The sequence below is a fragment of the Dermacentor albipictus genome, chromosome 1 (assembly GCF_038994185.2).
Source record: "Dermacentor albipictus isolate Rhodes 1998 colony chromosome 1, USDA_Dalb.pri_finalv2, whole genome shotgun sequence".
Lineage (NCBI taxonomy): Eukaryota > Metazoa > Arthropoda > Arachnida > Ixodida > Ixodidae > Dermacentor > Dermacentor albipictus.
This window is the reverse complement of record NC_091821.1, coordinates 336,957,146-336,972,990: the sequence shown is the minus strand read 5'-3', so window position 1 is coordinate 336,972,990 and position 15,845 is coordinate 336,957,146. Positions and strand designations below refer to the sequence as shown.

Sequence of the window (15,845 nt, the reverse complement as noted above, 5' to 3'; positions counted from 1 at the left end):
TTCTCTGGCAGTTGATTAAAGACTCTGCCGAAGGGGTCAATAAAGTCCACAGGTCTTTTTCAGGTTCAAAAAAGCACGCAAAACATTTTGAAGTGATGTGAACATACCGCAACACATCCTTTCTCTAGGCATAGGCTATCCATACCTTTAGAAATAATTGGTAATCAGCTAATTCCTCATCTCATTAAAAATACAATAAACTTATCCTGTGTATAATTTAAATATATTATGTATGAACATGATATTTACAGTGGAAACTTAAAAGAATGTTGAAGTGAGAAAATACGGATGAGGCCCGCCGCTGGTACTTCTAACGCGCTCTTTTTGCTATTCTCAGGATTTAGAATTAAGCAAAGTATGAATTAAATCCATGCACGTCCGCGTCAACAATGATGCCATAAGCTATTAGCCACAATAATATTTTAAGTGAAGAGGTCGAGACAACTCAAAAGAAACCTCAAATAACGTGAGTGACAAAACTGGCAATGACACATTATGGGGTTTGGGGATATAGGCTAGGGATCTCGCTTTATAAGTGCGTGTTCTAAGACATCCTGATCTTACTTCGAAAAGTAATGAGGTTCCCTTTGAGTTATAATAACTTGTATATTTCCTCGTTTCGTTCTTTCCTCTTAAGTAGATACTCATGGCAGGTTTCTTTCCATTGCGCCACCCATGAGATTATCATAGCATCTCTCACTTTCCGCTTGACGTTCTTTGTTGCTGTGTTGGTCACCATACAGGCCGCATACTTGCTGGTGAGCTTCCTATTTGTCTTCCTCCACTGTGAAAGAGAGCAGCAGCGCCTCTAGCGACTTTCCAGAGCGTAACGGGACGCCGGAGACCAGGCGCACCCCTCTGGTCTGTGCCACTATAACATAGTCTAGTTCACTATAGTTCAAAGTATAAGGTACAGTATAACAAAAAGCATAATGCATACTGTCCAACTAGCAACGTTGTGCATGTTTTATATTTTACAGCACTAGCCATGGCGCCTCGCATGCTCACTCGCATGCGCCTGCTTCGATCCAAATTCACGCTGGTTACTTGATCTCCACAATTAAAAGATGAAATGAGCTATCACTTAGCCTCACTTCATGATGAGGGCAGGACATTTGGTATGATCTGTCGTTGTTATTCAGATCAGGCCCTGTAATGTAAAACTATTCCAATACGTAAGCTGATCGGTCTACATTTTTCAAGTCTTTGGCGTACCCTTACTTGTGGATTATGATTATGTTAGCGTTCTTCCAAGATTCCGGTCCGATAGAGGTCATGAGGCATTGCGTATACAGGGTGGCCTGTTTTCTAGAACAATCTGCCCAGTATCCTTCAAAAAATCGGCTGTTCCCTGATCCTCCACAGCTGCCTTCCCCCTTTGCATAGCTCCCAAGGCTTTCTTTACTTCTTCCGGCGTTACTTGTGGGATTTCAATTTCCTCTAGACTATTCTCTCTTCCATTATCGTCGTGGGTGCCACTGGTACTTGCGATGGCTGGTCGAAAATCGTGGCTGCATGCAACGGAAGGTTAAGAATGCCGCTAAAACGGATTCTCAGCAAAGAAGAGTTGGCAAGGCGAGGTCGTAAACGTGCCGAAAGTGCTCTAACACGTTACACGGCCACGCGGAAAGGTTTATTATGCGCAAATAAACCCATGTTCTCCGGCAGGTGCGACTAGCAGCTGCCGGAGAACATGGCAGTGCCTGAGCGATCGGCAGCAGCCATGTTTTATGCCTTTCGGAACGGGGCAGTCTGCGGCTATTCAGAAAAAAATTCAGTTTTATTTGGCATATTAACGTATCTTTAACGTGTACATACACATCGCTATGACGCAGTGAATTTTGGCGGTTTTATGACATCACATGACAGGCAGGTGAAGTTGGTGCAGCCCGAAAACTTTGACAAATAGCCGAGGGCTAATGGCAAAAAGGAGGTGAATGAGAAATAACTATTTTTCTTTCTTCAATCTGATCATGCATAATCAGTGTGTACACGTCGTATCAGGTGGGAAGCTATCGCGGTTTTCGTGAAATCACGTGAGAAAGAGTCGAAGTGGGGGTGGTACAAAAAAGTTTTTGACCAATCGCGGTTGGATCATTGCAGAATTGGAATAGAAAAGTTTGGAATAGCTTTACGTTATAGCGCCCATCAGCTCTTTGTTTTGACGCTGTTAGGCCTACACAGACGATACTGAGGTATAAAAATGGCTGTGGCTTAGGTAAGGTTAAGCCCAGGATGCGAAGCATACTAGCCTTTATTTTAGTTGTTGAACCACTGTTTAGCCTCGTGAACTGCTGTTGCTTGGCTATATTTGGTTCGGCTAGACGAAGAAACAACTCATGCGTTACTCTGCTTCGCCTTCAAGAGTGGAACGCGACAGCATTCCCGTCGACCCGCCAAGAGGTTTAAGACAATGGGCTACGGCGCAGCGACTGCGCCACTACGCGCCCCGCATCGGACGCGGTGAGCGTCGAGCAACGCAGCGTTCGGCGCGGCAACGAAATGTGCGCCTGAGCAAGCGACGCACGCCTGAGCCTTAGAAACAGCTCGTTTCTAAGGCAACACCGCATTCACTAGAGGCGCTTTTGTACCGCTTTGAAGCATCGTACTCGTGGCTCAGTGGTAGCGTCTCCGTCTCACACTTCGGAGACCCTGGTTCGATTCCCACCCAGCCCATCTTGCAAGAGTTCAGCCAAAGCCACCTAGAAAATCAGTCTTTGTAGCACGCCGCAGCCTTCGCTTCTCATTCCAACGAGCAGCTCTGTCTCCAGGAGGCATCTCACCTCGTGAGTGTCTAGCAGAGGCAAGCGCAGGTGCTTATATACCGCCGCGACGCAGCGAGCGACGGCGCGAGTTGGAGCCCCGTTTCTCCTCTGTCGTGACATCACGGTGTCGCGTGGTATTGAAGGCGACACCGCCGCGCCTGAGGAGTTGGGTTGAGGTCTCGTAATATGCTCCGCATAAAAGAGCGTTGATTATGCGTTGACGATACGGAATGCTTTAAAGACCTTTAAAGACCTTTAAAGGCTCATTGCGTGATTATTTTCTACTCCGCCCTAACGCGATGACGGTCAGGAGCAAACGCCAACTAGACGCTGAGCAGACGACGCGGCGTGGAAGAGCATATTAAGAAGGACGTTGCTACTGTTGTCGGCTAAGCAAACCTGAAGGAACTGCTGAGAAAAAGTGTACTGCAAATCAAACAAAGCCCCAGCATTCAAGTAAACGCGGCCTGTAGTTACAGCGCCGAAGCATTAGTTGTTGTTATTTGTCACCGACGCCGGCTCCCGGCGGCGTGTTCGCACCGACGGCCTATAGTGATACCGCGGTTTCGGGGCTCAAACGCGGACGGCGTTTAAAAAAATAAAAAAAAAAACGTTTCTTTCAGTGAAGTATACTTTGTCTCATTAGCGGCACTTAGCAGAGCCAAGACTGCAATGAATGGGAACGCAGCTGCTTGCACAAGCTGAATATAACTCGTATGTCAGCTACCACGCCCTCTTTGCGTATTCCTGTGCAACGACGGATACTTCGGACACTCCGCACGCTACAAGCGTTGGTAGCAGCCAACGAAACGCGGATGAAAACATTTTCATGTGTTCGCCTTCATTTTCCGAGGCGCTTCCACAGAGCTGGAAGGAGCTTCTCATGCAGATTATTGCAGCGCCGTGGGCTTTCTTATGCCAACTGCCGTGGCACGCTATAAAAGGCCATCCTATGTCTCGACTACGACAACGCCTTTCATTCCGGCAAAATCCGACCAGATGATTAGCGCATGCGCACTAGTTTTGAACCTTCTGCAATACATTATGTGTCACCCCTAGCCATTTAGCACATCACGTACATGCACCAATCACAGGCACGAACGAGGTAGAAAAGAGGTAGCAAGCGCGAGAATGAGGAGGACGGCGCAAAGAACAACGAGTGTCGCTGCATCTAGGGACCCTAGGAAAAAGTGCAACGCAGAACCACCACCGGTCACTTCACACATCACACATCACACGGTCACATCACACAAACCTTTCTTGTTTCCAAAGCTATTCGCTTTGAAAAAAATAAAAAAATTACCGACGATTACGTTACTTCCTAATGCGAAATTTGAGCGCAGCAAATAAGCTGTTTCACCTTTTCGATAGATTGAGGCAAAGAAATCGAGCAACACATGCATGCGCTATCACAGAAATTTTTTTTTTATTTTTCACACGTATTCCTTTAACAAAGACTACACTAACAGTTCTTGACAGTCATGAAGGAAGCTTTGTGGTCGGAGAAATAGACTGATATATGTTCGACTTGGTACACCAATGCTTGATTCTCAAAGACGAGATCTATACAAGTGCCTCGCGAGGTTGTCACAGCCGTGGGACGCGTTACGAGCGAGAGGAACGGGATGTTCTCCCGCATAACTGTTAGGAAATTGCTGTTTGTCTTTATGTCAACATAAAAGTCCCCCACTACTAACATCGGTGTGGATCGATGGACGGTTAATGCGAGTTGCAGGAAGTGCACGACGTCTTTCGTGAGTGCGGTAGGGGCGAAGTAGGCAGCTACTACCAGCAAGCCGTTGGGCAACTTTGCGGCGCACAGTTCGCCAACTTCAAAGTTCGAGCCGGCGCTTTGACAACCGGAGACTCGCAGGAAGGGGTGGGAGAGGGGCGGCGTGTACACCCAGCGGCAAACGATGGGGGCAGAAGCGCGTGCAGCAAGCGGACAACACGATAAAGGGAGGAGGGAAGAGATAGCAGCGACTGACTGATGCCGCTGACGCCGATAGTGAGTCAACCCCAGCTGCGGAGTTGGTTTCAGGGACAACGCCGCCGATGCCGACACAAACAATATGATACCCTCGCTTCCGCAGCGCTAAGAACCAGGGGGGGGGGACCCTTTCCTCCTCTTTCTGCATGGCGGCGACGGTGTTCTATGCAGTCACGTTATCTTGACTCTCTAGCGGCGTCAGCGGCATCCAGCGGTATCAGTCGGTCGCTGCTAGCGCTGGGGGGATGAAAGGGGGGCGGAGCTGGTTACGAGGCCGACGACAACGCCGACGCGAAACCCAGGAACGGACGCCAAAGAGCTGCGCTCTAAAATAAAGGAGGGGTAGACTTACCGATGTTGCTAGAGACCTCCCGTCTCATGCGTCGATGGTTCACTGCTGAAACAAGAAAGTCACTCTCCTCAATAAGGTTATAAAAGTCTGCAATGAATCGACAAAGTTGAACAAGCTCAGTATTCTAAATTCCTGAATGCTCACCGTATGGTCCTCAGCACTCGAACAGTACAGTAATCGCAAAAACGAAGCCAACATTATACCGACTGTCCCAGTGAACTGTCGCCAAGAATTGAAAGGATGACTAAGGGCGTTATGCAAACGCCGCATACTATATTTTGATAGGCGGTGTTCGTGCAACTCGTATGTTTAATTTTTTACCCACTAAATATGGTATTAAATTTAGTATAGTTAGTTAACTTTCAATAAACCAGTTTAATTGTTAAAGCATCAATACATAAACGCTTTAGAACTCGTGAAATAACCGGTAACAGGTTTTAAATCAACCTATATAAGTTTTGTGGTATAAAGGTTGTAAAGTGTAAGGTGCCTCAGAAAGGCCAGCCTTTCTGAGGCACCTTATCGCTGTTAAGAACTTTATACCACAGTGTGCTATTCCATCTGTCAGGCCCTTTTTGATATATAAGTCTTGTGTGACCTCTTTTCAGACGAAATAAGAATGCCTGTTAAAATTTTTAAAAAAGGAAGACAAAATACTACGAGGAGGACGTGTGTGCGTGCCAGCAGCAGCAAGAGTGTCAAACGTCATCATCACCACTTGGGGTTCTTAAAGGTGCACACCATGCGTGGCACACGAGCGTTCTTGCATTCCGCCCTCATCGAATTGCGGTATCAAAGTTGAAATAACAAGGGAAGACAGCGGTTTTGCAGTGGCTTCAAAGGAACAAGCTCCTGACTGACATAACGGAGATTCTACGCCACGTAGTTCTATGAGTTGAGCGATAGTTATGTATTACGACGGTTTGCATTGCGCTATGCCGAGTAAATGTCCGTACAAGAATCATGAATCAAGAATCAAATCATGCATTACTGTGCAATTTCGCGTACGCGAGAGTTTGGCAAATTCCTCGCTGGATTGGCGCGATATTTTTGTAAGAACCAGTCGGAGTAGGTTATATGTCAGGAACGCAGAGGAACTCGCGGAAATGTGTGATGTCACTCATGTTATACGCGTGAGTTGAGGCATGTCACGCTGGCGTCACTAACTCTTGATTGCTATCAGACTTCTAAGGTAATTGCCTAAGAGGAAGCTTTAGCTCGGGATGAACTCCGATGTCGCCTATTAAAATAAATGTAAAACGTAAAAAAGCATTTAAGAGATAACCTCTTGCCCGATATTAATGAACTCTGTGGTGTTGGAGAGAGAAAGTTACATTCTAGTGTCTGTTTAAAGTGGGATTTCCATTTGGGGCCTGATATTTTTAGAAGCAATTTCCTAAAATGGGTAGGCTTGAAAAAATAGACGGGAAAAGTTTACACATTCGTAGTTATGCATCAAGAACATGACGCAGTTCGGCAAACTGTATCCTATAGAGCAGCCAATGCGGACAAATTTGATATTTCAGTTTTTATCTTAATTAATTAGTTACATTGTTTACAATGGTGTTGCAAAAATTCTACTCACATATATTAGTGCCGCATTTGAGAGTCATGTATAATATATATATGTTGTCCGTTTTAGATATACAGTTAGGGGATACTTAGGTAATTGCGATATCTCTTTTCATTGCTGAGTTACAAAGTTGCAAATTTAACAGATTCGCTTTCTGGAAATTTGCGATTTTCCCCAGTTTTTATTAAACAATTAACAACCTAAATCAAGATTTCCAACTAGGAGTCATTCATTCATTCTTGTTCCTTTAAATGCAACGAACTTCGTGAAACTGGGTTGTTGTCCAGCAAAACGATTTCTCCTTTCCCATGCATTTGGAAAGGAACACTCAGCTAAAGCTTCCTCCTAAGGTTCTAGCGTAGTTTAAATACTGCTGATAAGCTATCGTTACCTACGTTGATGGCATCAGTATTGTTCTGTGACATCCCTGTGCGATTTACCACAAGACAGCAGAGATAGCACTGCCATGGAAATGCTCCGAGCATTTGCACTGAATCATTCTCGCTGATTGTGATTACCGAATCACTGCTGCTGCTACCCACGAAGACTGACCCCCTATATTCAAACGATCCGCGACTCGAACCTCGTGCTCGACTCCACGGATTGGAGCACAACGGCGCCCTTCGTCTGAAGGTGACTCTATGCTCCCCAAGAGCTGCCGTGGAATGGCAACGAAACACAGGCATAACGTCTGTATAGAGAGGCATGCTTTGTTGAGTCGCGATGAAGTGATCACTGGAGGCAGGTTCTGGAGTACGGGTTTGAAAGCGTTCGAATTGAATACCATTTCTACAATAGGAAAAGGATCACTGCGGCTGCAATCGTCATCCGCAGCGACAGCCCTTTCTTTCTTGCCTGATGCACCGAACGCATTCTGGGCAGAGAGGAGCACCACGCCCGAGTTGGTCAGTGCTTGCTCCGCTGTCGTGCCAGCGTCCACGCCATGACCGAGGTCCTTGTCTTCCATAGCCCGGAATACCTGTAGAGCACCGAGTTATGCGTTATGTTCGTCATAAGAGACGTCGACGGACTGCTCATGAATTTCGATAAATTGTGAGGGGCGCATTGCAGTCGAGCGCCTTCGCATCTCGGTGGAAGTATGAGCATGCCCGAGGGGGGCATGAAGAGGGAGAGAGGGCGACAGAGAGAAGGCGGGGACGCTAACGAGACTTCGCCCAGCTTGCTAACTTACAATCTGGGATAGGGGACTGAAAGAGAGAGAGAAAAGACACGAATTTTGATCACACTTTCACATGCACTAAGACTGCTGCAGCATATCTAAAGTCGGGCACTCAAGTATGTCGCCTTCCTGGTACTTTAGCTCGAGTGGCTTATTTTTCTGGTGAGCTGTGAGGCCAGGCTGCCCAGACCTTTGCCAGACCTTTGCTTTTGTAAAGGGCCGGTCGTCCAGTCTATTCAAGGCGCACTGGAGAGGCTGGCGTTGTTTATCGAAGCAAGAACAGTACCACAGGTGATGATCGATGGTCTCTTCACATTTGCACTCAGCGCACGTGGGTGAGTCAGCCATTCTGATGCTACAGTTCTACGAATATGGAGCAGGAAGAAAAACAGAAAATTCCTGCGTCATGTTTGTTTAACGCAGTTAGCTTAAAGTGGCTAACTAAATAACAACTAACAATTAGGCCTAAAATTCAATTTGATGGTGGTCTGTGTATAATGTATATAGTCTGCGTGAGTCTGCGATGCTGTGTAGAGCTTAGCGTGCGTTGCTTTGATACTTACATTTTCATCTATATGAGTCTTGTTTCTCTTTATGACGCGCACTTACGTCACTCTGATAGTGCGATTGTTTCTAACTATCTGGCACACCTCCTAAAGCGGCGCTGTTACGATGATCTGCTGCTCGGCACGCACCAGCTCCCATGTTCGATTCAGCAGATGCAACCGAATTCACATGGGGTGGACTGCAAGCACCCTCGGGTACCTAAACTATGGCTCAGATTACATAACCCCAACCAATCCAAATCAATCCGATCTGCATTAAGGATTCTCTCAAGAGAGAGAGCGAGAGAAAAGGACGCATAGAAAGGTAGGGAGCTTAAGCAGAGGGAGTTCCGTTTGACTACTCTGCACGGAGGGAAGGAGTAGGGGGATAAAAAGAGAACAAGAATGGAAGGGGGAGATAGAGATAGAGAGAGCGAGAGACGAGCACAAACAAGCCGCCTATACTCAAAGAGCACAGGTTGGTAGATGCAGTGGCGTAGACGGGTGTGGCATACCGGGAACGTGGTAAATTTTGGTGTTAGTATGAGGCCTGCCCATCCCTTCTCCCAGTCCCCTTCACCTCTCCGTCCTCGGTCAAGTGCGCGCCCCCGAACACGAAAAAATGTGCTGTATGCGCCACTGGCTATATATATATATATATATATATATATATATATATATATATATATATATATATATATATATATATATATATATAAGCAGCTAGGTGTGAATTGCGGTCACGCAACATCAAACCTGCTGACAAGGCGTTGACAAAATAGTGTGTCGTTTGCGAGCGGCATTTCGAATTGAAGTACATCGAAAGGGCCTTTCGGCATGTGATAAATGGGGAAGTAGTCGAAATTCCTCATGATCGTCCGCAGCTGACTCACGATGCTATTCCTACTGTCTTTCCGGATGCCCCTCAACACTTCACCATGAAAGCGCTTGTAAAACGGAAGAAGAAGATTTTGTGCAACCAAGCCTCGCTCATTAAAGTGCTAGAGGATGCAATCACATTATTTTTTTTTCAACAGAGAAGATTTATGCTTTCAGTGTGCATGATTTTGTGCAGTTCTTGAGCAGTTGAACACTAGGCCAGTGGAATGCGAGCTCTATCGCATTTTATCCAGTTTGTGGTGTTAAATATAGCTGCACTTTTTCACAAAATCTTTCAACAAAACGAATGTTCTTCAAAGGGAGCGCCAGATATATTTGAAGTTAAGGAGAGTGAAGTAGAGCCTACAGCTTAGTCCAGTCTGATGTGTTCATGTGGATCACTGTACTATGTAATAAAGTGTTTCCTCTTGTCTTGTGGACCTATACAACAAAAGCAGTGAGGGAAAATATTTTGTGCATGTTGAGGTTCGCCAAAGCACCCACATGTGTACCTATTTTGGTTTTTACTCAGCTAAAGCTTGTGGGGTCTTAGGGTCTCACAGGAGTACCGACCACCACGGGTTCGAGTTTAGCGAGCCACAGGGCCGCGTCAGCCGTCAGCCTCTAGCGCCGCTGCGCGCGAGCTCAGGCCACAAGCGGCTACCGAGCGACGCACGCAAGAACACAGTATTGCCCTAAGTTGACGGAAACCGTTTATTGTCTCCAACGGCACCCAACACTGCACGAACGCCCGGTCCCGGGACGTCGGGGAACCAAAGGGGTCCCGCACCAAGGGCGAAAAATACAGTTAGGGGCGCCTGTAGCACGTCGCTGCGAGGGCGCAGGCTCAAGCTGGGACGTGCCGCTAGGAAAAGTCCCGGCGGCTATGCTACTTGCTCTCGCGATAACCGATGGGCCAACTCGCGAGAGCTCGGGCAATCTCCTTCGGCTTCGGCCTCAGATGAGAGCGGCTCGGCGTGGTATGACCTCGCGCGAGCACTAGGCACCCGTTCTTCGGCTTAGCGTCGGGATAGGAACAACACGAGGTACGCGCTCCCCGCACGGGCAAAGGCACCGTGCGTGAGCTCAGTCCTAGTCACAAAGGTGTCGGCGGACGAGAGGAAGCATGTGCGTACCAGGCGCCGTCCCAAGGAGAAAGAGAGTCCGGTACCGTCACGGCAGTAGCCACCTGGGGCCGCTTCGTGACGTCACTAGCTCCACCCTCACCGCGAACCACCGCCAGTGGAGCGCCACCGCTAAAAACTGGTTCGGAGCAAGGGCGATGTGGCTTGGATTGCAGAACATGGGTGAAATGCGCCCGCCCAAATCCCCACAAGCTTTTTAATGGACATGTTGCTGTTGCATGCGGACGCGGTGATGCGCGCAGCCACATCGTTGTTTTCGTCTGGTTGCGTGTACAATTTTCTCTGCGCCTACTGGCCATATTCGCGGCAGATGTCCTAATCGATGATCGGATGATCGGAAAAGATGATCGTCCTAATCATGCATCTATCAGCTGCAGCCATTTCGTGATGTTTGCACCGCGCATTACGTTAAAAATTCAAACGCGAGGCAAAGTAAACGCGAAGCGCGTGCTAGCCGTCCAAATGCCGCGCGTCCGAATGACGTGAAAGCTGCAGACAAGCAACAAGTAGCGCCATACTCAGCATTCATCTCACCTCTGTGTGCCCCGACGGCTCCCGCCCGTCACACTGCCCCTGCTAGCCACCATAGCATGGCGTAAACGGAGCTGCCGTTGCACATCGTTCCTTGCGCAATCTTATTTCGATTCGTGTTGTGCGCAACTCTCAATTGGATGCATAGCCCTTAAGCAGCAGGGGCGAGACAAACCACAGCGAGCTGTGCTTCGCGGTGCTGCCTGCAAGGTCAGGTAAATTGAACGAATCCTTTGACGTCAGCCATTCCATACTCCATGGCCACACTGGAATTTGGAGACGTGAAACTACACTTTTACGACGATTTCCTTCAGCTTTCCAACATAGAAATGTGCCATAATGTTCCCTATGAATAATTAATGTAACTAATATAACATTAAAACCTAGCGCAACTAATAAAGCTGAGAATGGATTGCTTTGCCTTTATTTGCAAATAATGTCCGTCTGGGCAGATAATTATGTTGTAAGAACGTGATTCGAGTAACATATGTGGCATTTATTTTAAAATGTTTGAAGTAAAAAAAAATGTAGTCTATATGCCTCAATGACATTGCTGCTTAAGTATGTTTCTTCCTAAATGAAAGCGCGTGTATTGATCAAACGCTTACACGTGCGCAATGTTGCCGTGGTGATGGCGCATGCGGTGCTCTCGCTTACTTCCTGTGGAGCTTAGATTTTAAAAAGTGGCCAGCGGCTCTGATTGCAATTGTGTTAAGGTTCTGTGTATCTCGTAGCTGAGTCGCTACTCTAGGTTCCATCAGCGGTAGTTGCAGTGTGTCTCAAGTAGTGTCCGGCTCACCTTGTCCCGCGTTAGGAGGTCCTTCCGTCGCAGCACGTACACTGCCTGGTCCAAACCCAGCAGGCCAACTCGAGTCCCAGCTGTGCCCGCCACTTCTAGTATTTCCTCGGCACCGGGCTCCGTTGGATTAATCGGCTTCTTTCGCGTCAAGGTGAACTGCGCCGAAGAAAGCCGTTGTTCCACTCTGAGCTGCCGACATAGTCTCTCTCACTATATCGCTCTATGTCATTTATGAGGCAGAAAACGTTGTTCCACATCTGGTGAGGCAGTTCTAGAGCGGGTCTGGCCACGGTCCCGCATCTCACTCTCTCTATCACACACACACACCAACGCACACACGCACACGCACACGATGACGATACGTCAACGATGATACGTATTCTGTGCTTACTTCCATCCTATTTAGCGTGTAACCTTCGACAACATTTATGACTGTCCGCCGCAAAGATCCCACCTTTATTGTCATGCAATTATTATGTTTAACTAATTGAAATTTTATTCAGCATTTTTGTAAAGAGAGATCGGGAGAAAATGCTGAATAAAATTTTAATATAATAAACACAAAAATGCTAGGATAGAAGCAAAAACCTGTTGTCTTAGCAGCTTGACGAGGCCCCTACCCCGAACTATACTTCACGCAACTATACTTCACGATGTAAGATGCTTGTCGAGAAAATAATGGTGATGACAGGTGTGAGCCCAGAATGGTACAACATATAACTAGCTACATGTAAGTATTCAGGCCTTTTGTATCACAGTGGCACATACTTATTGTGGCGGAATGACCAAGAATGATTATCCACCCAGTGGAACATACCGAATGAGTAAATAAGAAAAAAAAAGAAGTAAGTCATAGACTAGAGGTTGGCTTGAAACAGACGTGCGCTTGCGCTGTCGAGCAGCCCACAGGTTATGTAATACCGTTGTCTGGTGCTTCCATTCAGCGCACATAGCCTTCGTATCTATATCCATAAAAATATTCGCCGTGATAGACTGCTGCTCCTCCTTTTCCAACAGCAGCGACGGCGGCGTCAGCGCCGGCGTCGGCACCGTTACGCTACACCCGGGAGGGTTGACGAAGAAAGCTTCGCTGTAAGACATCGTTAGTGTACCGAGTGCCAGTACATCATACGCCGTTTTCTTTACGAGTATACGTAAGAGTGCGTAAAAAAATTGCGAGCACCTAAACCTCTTTCACTCACTTGGGAATGATCGGTGCAGGAGGGCTCGGCGTTAACGTAGACAGCATCTGTGGCAAGCTCTCCGTTCAGGAAACCAAATACAATGACACGGAAGCTTGGTGTCATTTCTGGCGTTACTTCGAAGGACACTTTTCCGCGATAGCCTCCGCTTTCAATGTCCAGACTACTTGCCTTCAGGATCCGGCCTCGAGACAGCACCTAGATGGGGAAAAGCAGCTCATCAAATTACTTCGCACGTCGACTGCTCCATCGCTAGGATGACGACGCTGAAAGAAAATGTCAGTTAAAGGGCACCGAAATCTCTCGTGAAGGCTACATGGTGTCTAGGTGCCAACACGTTGGCCTAAGATTTGCCTGTAAGGCACAAGTAAAAGTGTGATGGCGGAGCTAAGTAAGCTTACCGGTGATATTGCGGTAATCAGACTATAGGGATGTGCACAGGACAGAATTTATCGGTCCGGACAAGTCAGAGCCTGACGCTAGAGGAAAGTGGATCAGCCCGGCTCGACAATGGAGTGAGGATAATGTGCCGGGCCCAAGCTCGACGTGCCAGAACCACTGCCCGGTCCAACCCAGTCAACGGCGAAGCAGTGTGGCTGCTTCCGGTCATACGCGGTAACAGAGAATCAAAACGAATTTATGAGAATGAATGTACTGCGAGGGATGAATAAGTATTCTATTCCTGATTGGTTGAAAATACCTTAGAAGGCCGATATACCCAGCACTCAAAGCAATTTACAGCTTTTGTGAAGCACCAAAAGGTTGTCCATTGTTTCAGACTTACAAGGCGAATGTGTCGTTTTTGCATGATGTATACTTCAGCACAGAAATTGCGCTCATCTCTGGCGCTTAAAACTGGAAGCGCAAATATATTTTTTCAAAGCTCGGCAAGTTTGGAATACAGCATTTCTTTTGTCTTAAAACTCTTCATCGTATCGGGCAGGAGCTTGTGGGAGACTGCACCATACCGTATGCTTTAGTGCGCGCAGGCGCAAAACAGGCACGTGGGACCGTGGGTAATCTGACTCTTCTGAAAATGAGAAAATAAGAGCTAGCAACGATTTCCGACGCATGTCAAGCTCCGCGGTCGACAAAAAGTGGCCGGGCTTGACGCGGACCTTCTTACTGGTCCCGGCTCGTGCACACCTCCAAGCCCAAATCTCTCGACGGGATCAAATGTAAATCACTCAACTGGTCGTTGATATGCATAATTCTGCCAGCGGTACCCTAATAAAGTGCTTGTACGCCAATATAATCCTCATATTATTGTTGGAAGCCAAAATAAATTTAAATTCCGTGGTATTAATATTTTTTGCGTGGATTTTACGTGGACGCTGGATAGTTCTTTACAGATAGTTCTTTATGTTTCCTCCCCCCCCCCCTCTCCACAAACCGGAAAAGAAGTTTCAATGTTGGTTGCTCTCGACGGGATTTAAACCTCTTACCAAGTAGTAGGCCGATGTCAGTTGTGCATTAGAAGAGGTGAACAGGTGGGCGTCGTATGTTGAATGAGCCTGCAAAGGAAAGAATGATTTTGCGAAATTGGTGGTATTCTTGAACGGCATGGTCATATTACCACTCCTTCTGTTCGAGAAACGTGCTTCATCTAAAAATATGTCTGCACCCTGAAGTCGTAGTTCAAGATTTCATGTGATGTGCACAAAACAAGTGTTCCGATGATTCATTCATGCCCTATTTAACTAAGAAAATAGAAATTACAGACATGGCCGGCTCCGATAATGCGCTGCAGGAAACGTAACGATATTAAGCTAAAATATACTCTGCTATTTAGGTCAACGAAATTGGCTCACCATCCCGACCCTGTGAAAGTGGATGGCCAGCGAAGCTGTTAGAAAACGAATGAAATTCCGTCGATGGGGATATGAAATTTTTTATTGTTCTGCCTAGTCTTAGAATGACACCGTTCACCATTACGATTTTGCTCTTTTTGACGCTTATCGTATTCACGCTGCTCTTCGGGAGTCTTAACAATGCGTGGTATACCCAGATCTGGCAATGACCTGACTGAGTTGTTAGGCAGGTCTCCTTTTTATATATGAAGTTCGGGGGCGTCACTCATTGATTAGTATGCTGCTGTTGCCCATTTCCCACCCGAGCAGCTTATGCAAGCATAATCCTTACCGGTAAAGAAACGCGGGGAGAAGGAACGTGCCTCGCATTTTTCGCAGGTGCCTTATCATCCATCATGCGGTTTTGACGCTTTTGTGCTTTTCTTTGCTGAAATGAATACTGAACTGTGTGTCGTATGCCTGATTCCAAAGGAGAGCTGAACTTTTCTTCAGTTCAATTTTCTTTGTTTTTTTTTCTGAGGGATAAGAAAAATTCCGACCAACTAGGAGCTAACTGCTTCGCTGTTAAACGTTAATGACATTTCGAAGCTATACTCGTATTGCTGCGTAAGCAAACACAGGTCATGAATCAATATACTATGATCTATCAACCCGGAACCAGTAGTTCCGTGGCCCCGCTTCTTTGAAACTTGGTTTGTGCTCCTCGGTCTGTCTCGTCAGCATCATTGTGACGTCATAAAGGTAATGCGAAAACATCACGATGCTTGCAAATGTAGTACTTGTTGAAAACACAAGGGCCACAAATACATCAACCTTTTGGTAATAGGATGGTAATAGGATGGCTTTGGTAATAGGATGGTAATAGGATGGCTTCTTTGGTAATAGGATGGCTTCTGCCATCTTACACTGCTGCGGTATTGTTCCTTATTTCCAGCACTCGTTGATATATTCTGTTAGTTTGCCAATGGACGCGTCATCCAGGTTTCTGAGTGTCTTGTTTGTAAGGGCGTCCGGGCACGGCGCCGATATGGGGTTGAGATTGTGCAGGAATGCTGTTAGTTATGCTTCGCTAA

General features: G+C 46.9%; 1 protein-coding gene across 3 annotated transcripts in view; it reads right to left on the bottom strand.

Annotated features, from left to right (window-relative positions):
• LOC139054561 (complement C3-like) overlaps positions 1 to 15,845 on the bottom strand; it is a 190,169-nt gene that overhangs the window by 114,919 nt on the left and 59,405 nt on the right. For 2 of the 3 annotated variants that reach the window (XM_070531704.1, XM_070531706.1), the window contains 5 exons: positions 14,407 to 14,475; positions 12,962 to 13,159; positions 11,760 to 11,915; positions 7,536 to 7,659; positions 5,108 to 5,152 (listed from right to left, as the gene is read on the bottom strand). In XM_070531704.1, coding sequence (XP_070387805.1) covers positions 5,108 to 5,152; positions 7,536 to 7,659; positions 11,760 to 11,915; positions 12,962 to 13,159; positions 14,407 to 14,475 — 592 coding nt within the window. The remainder of the gene's footprint in view (positions 1 to 5,107; positions 5,153 to 7,535; positions 7,660 to 11,759; positions 11,916 to 12,961; positions 13,160 to 14,406; positions 14,476 to 15,845) is intronic. The other variant, XM_070531705.1, reaches the window with a different exon arrangement.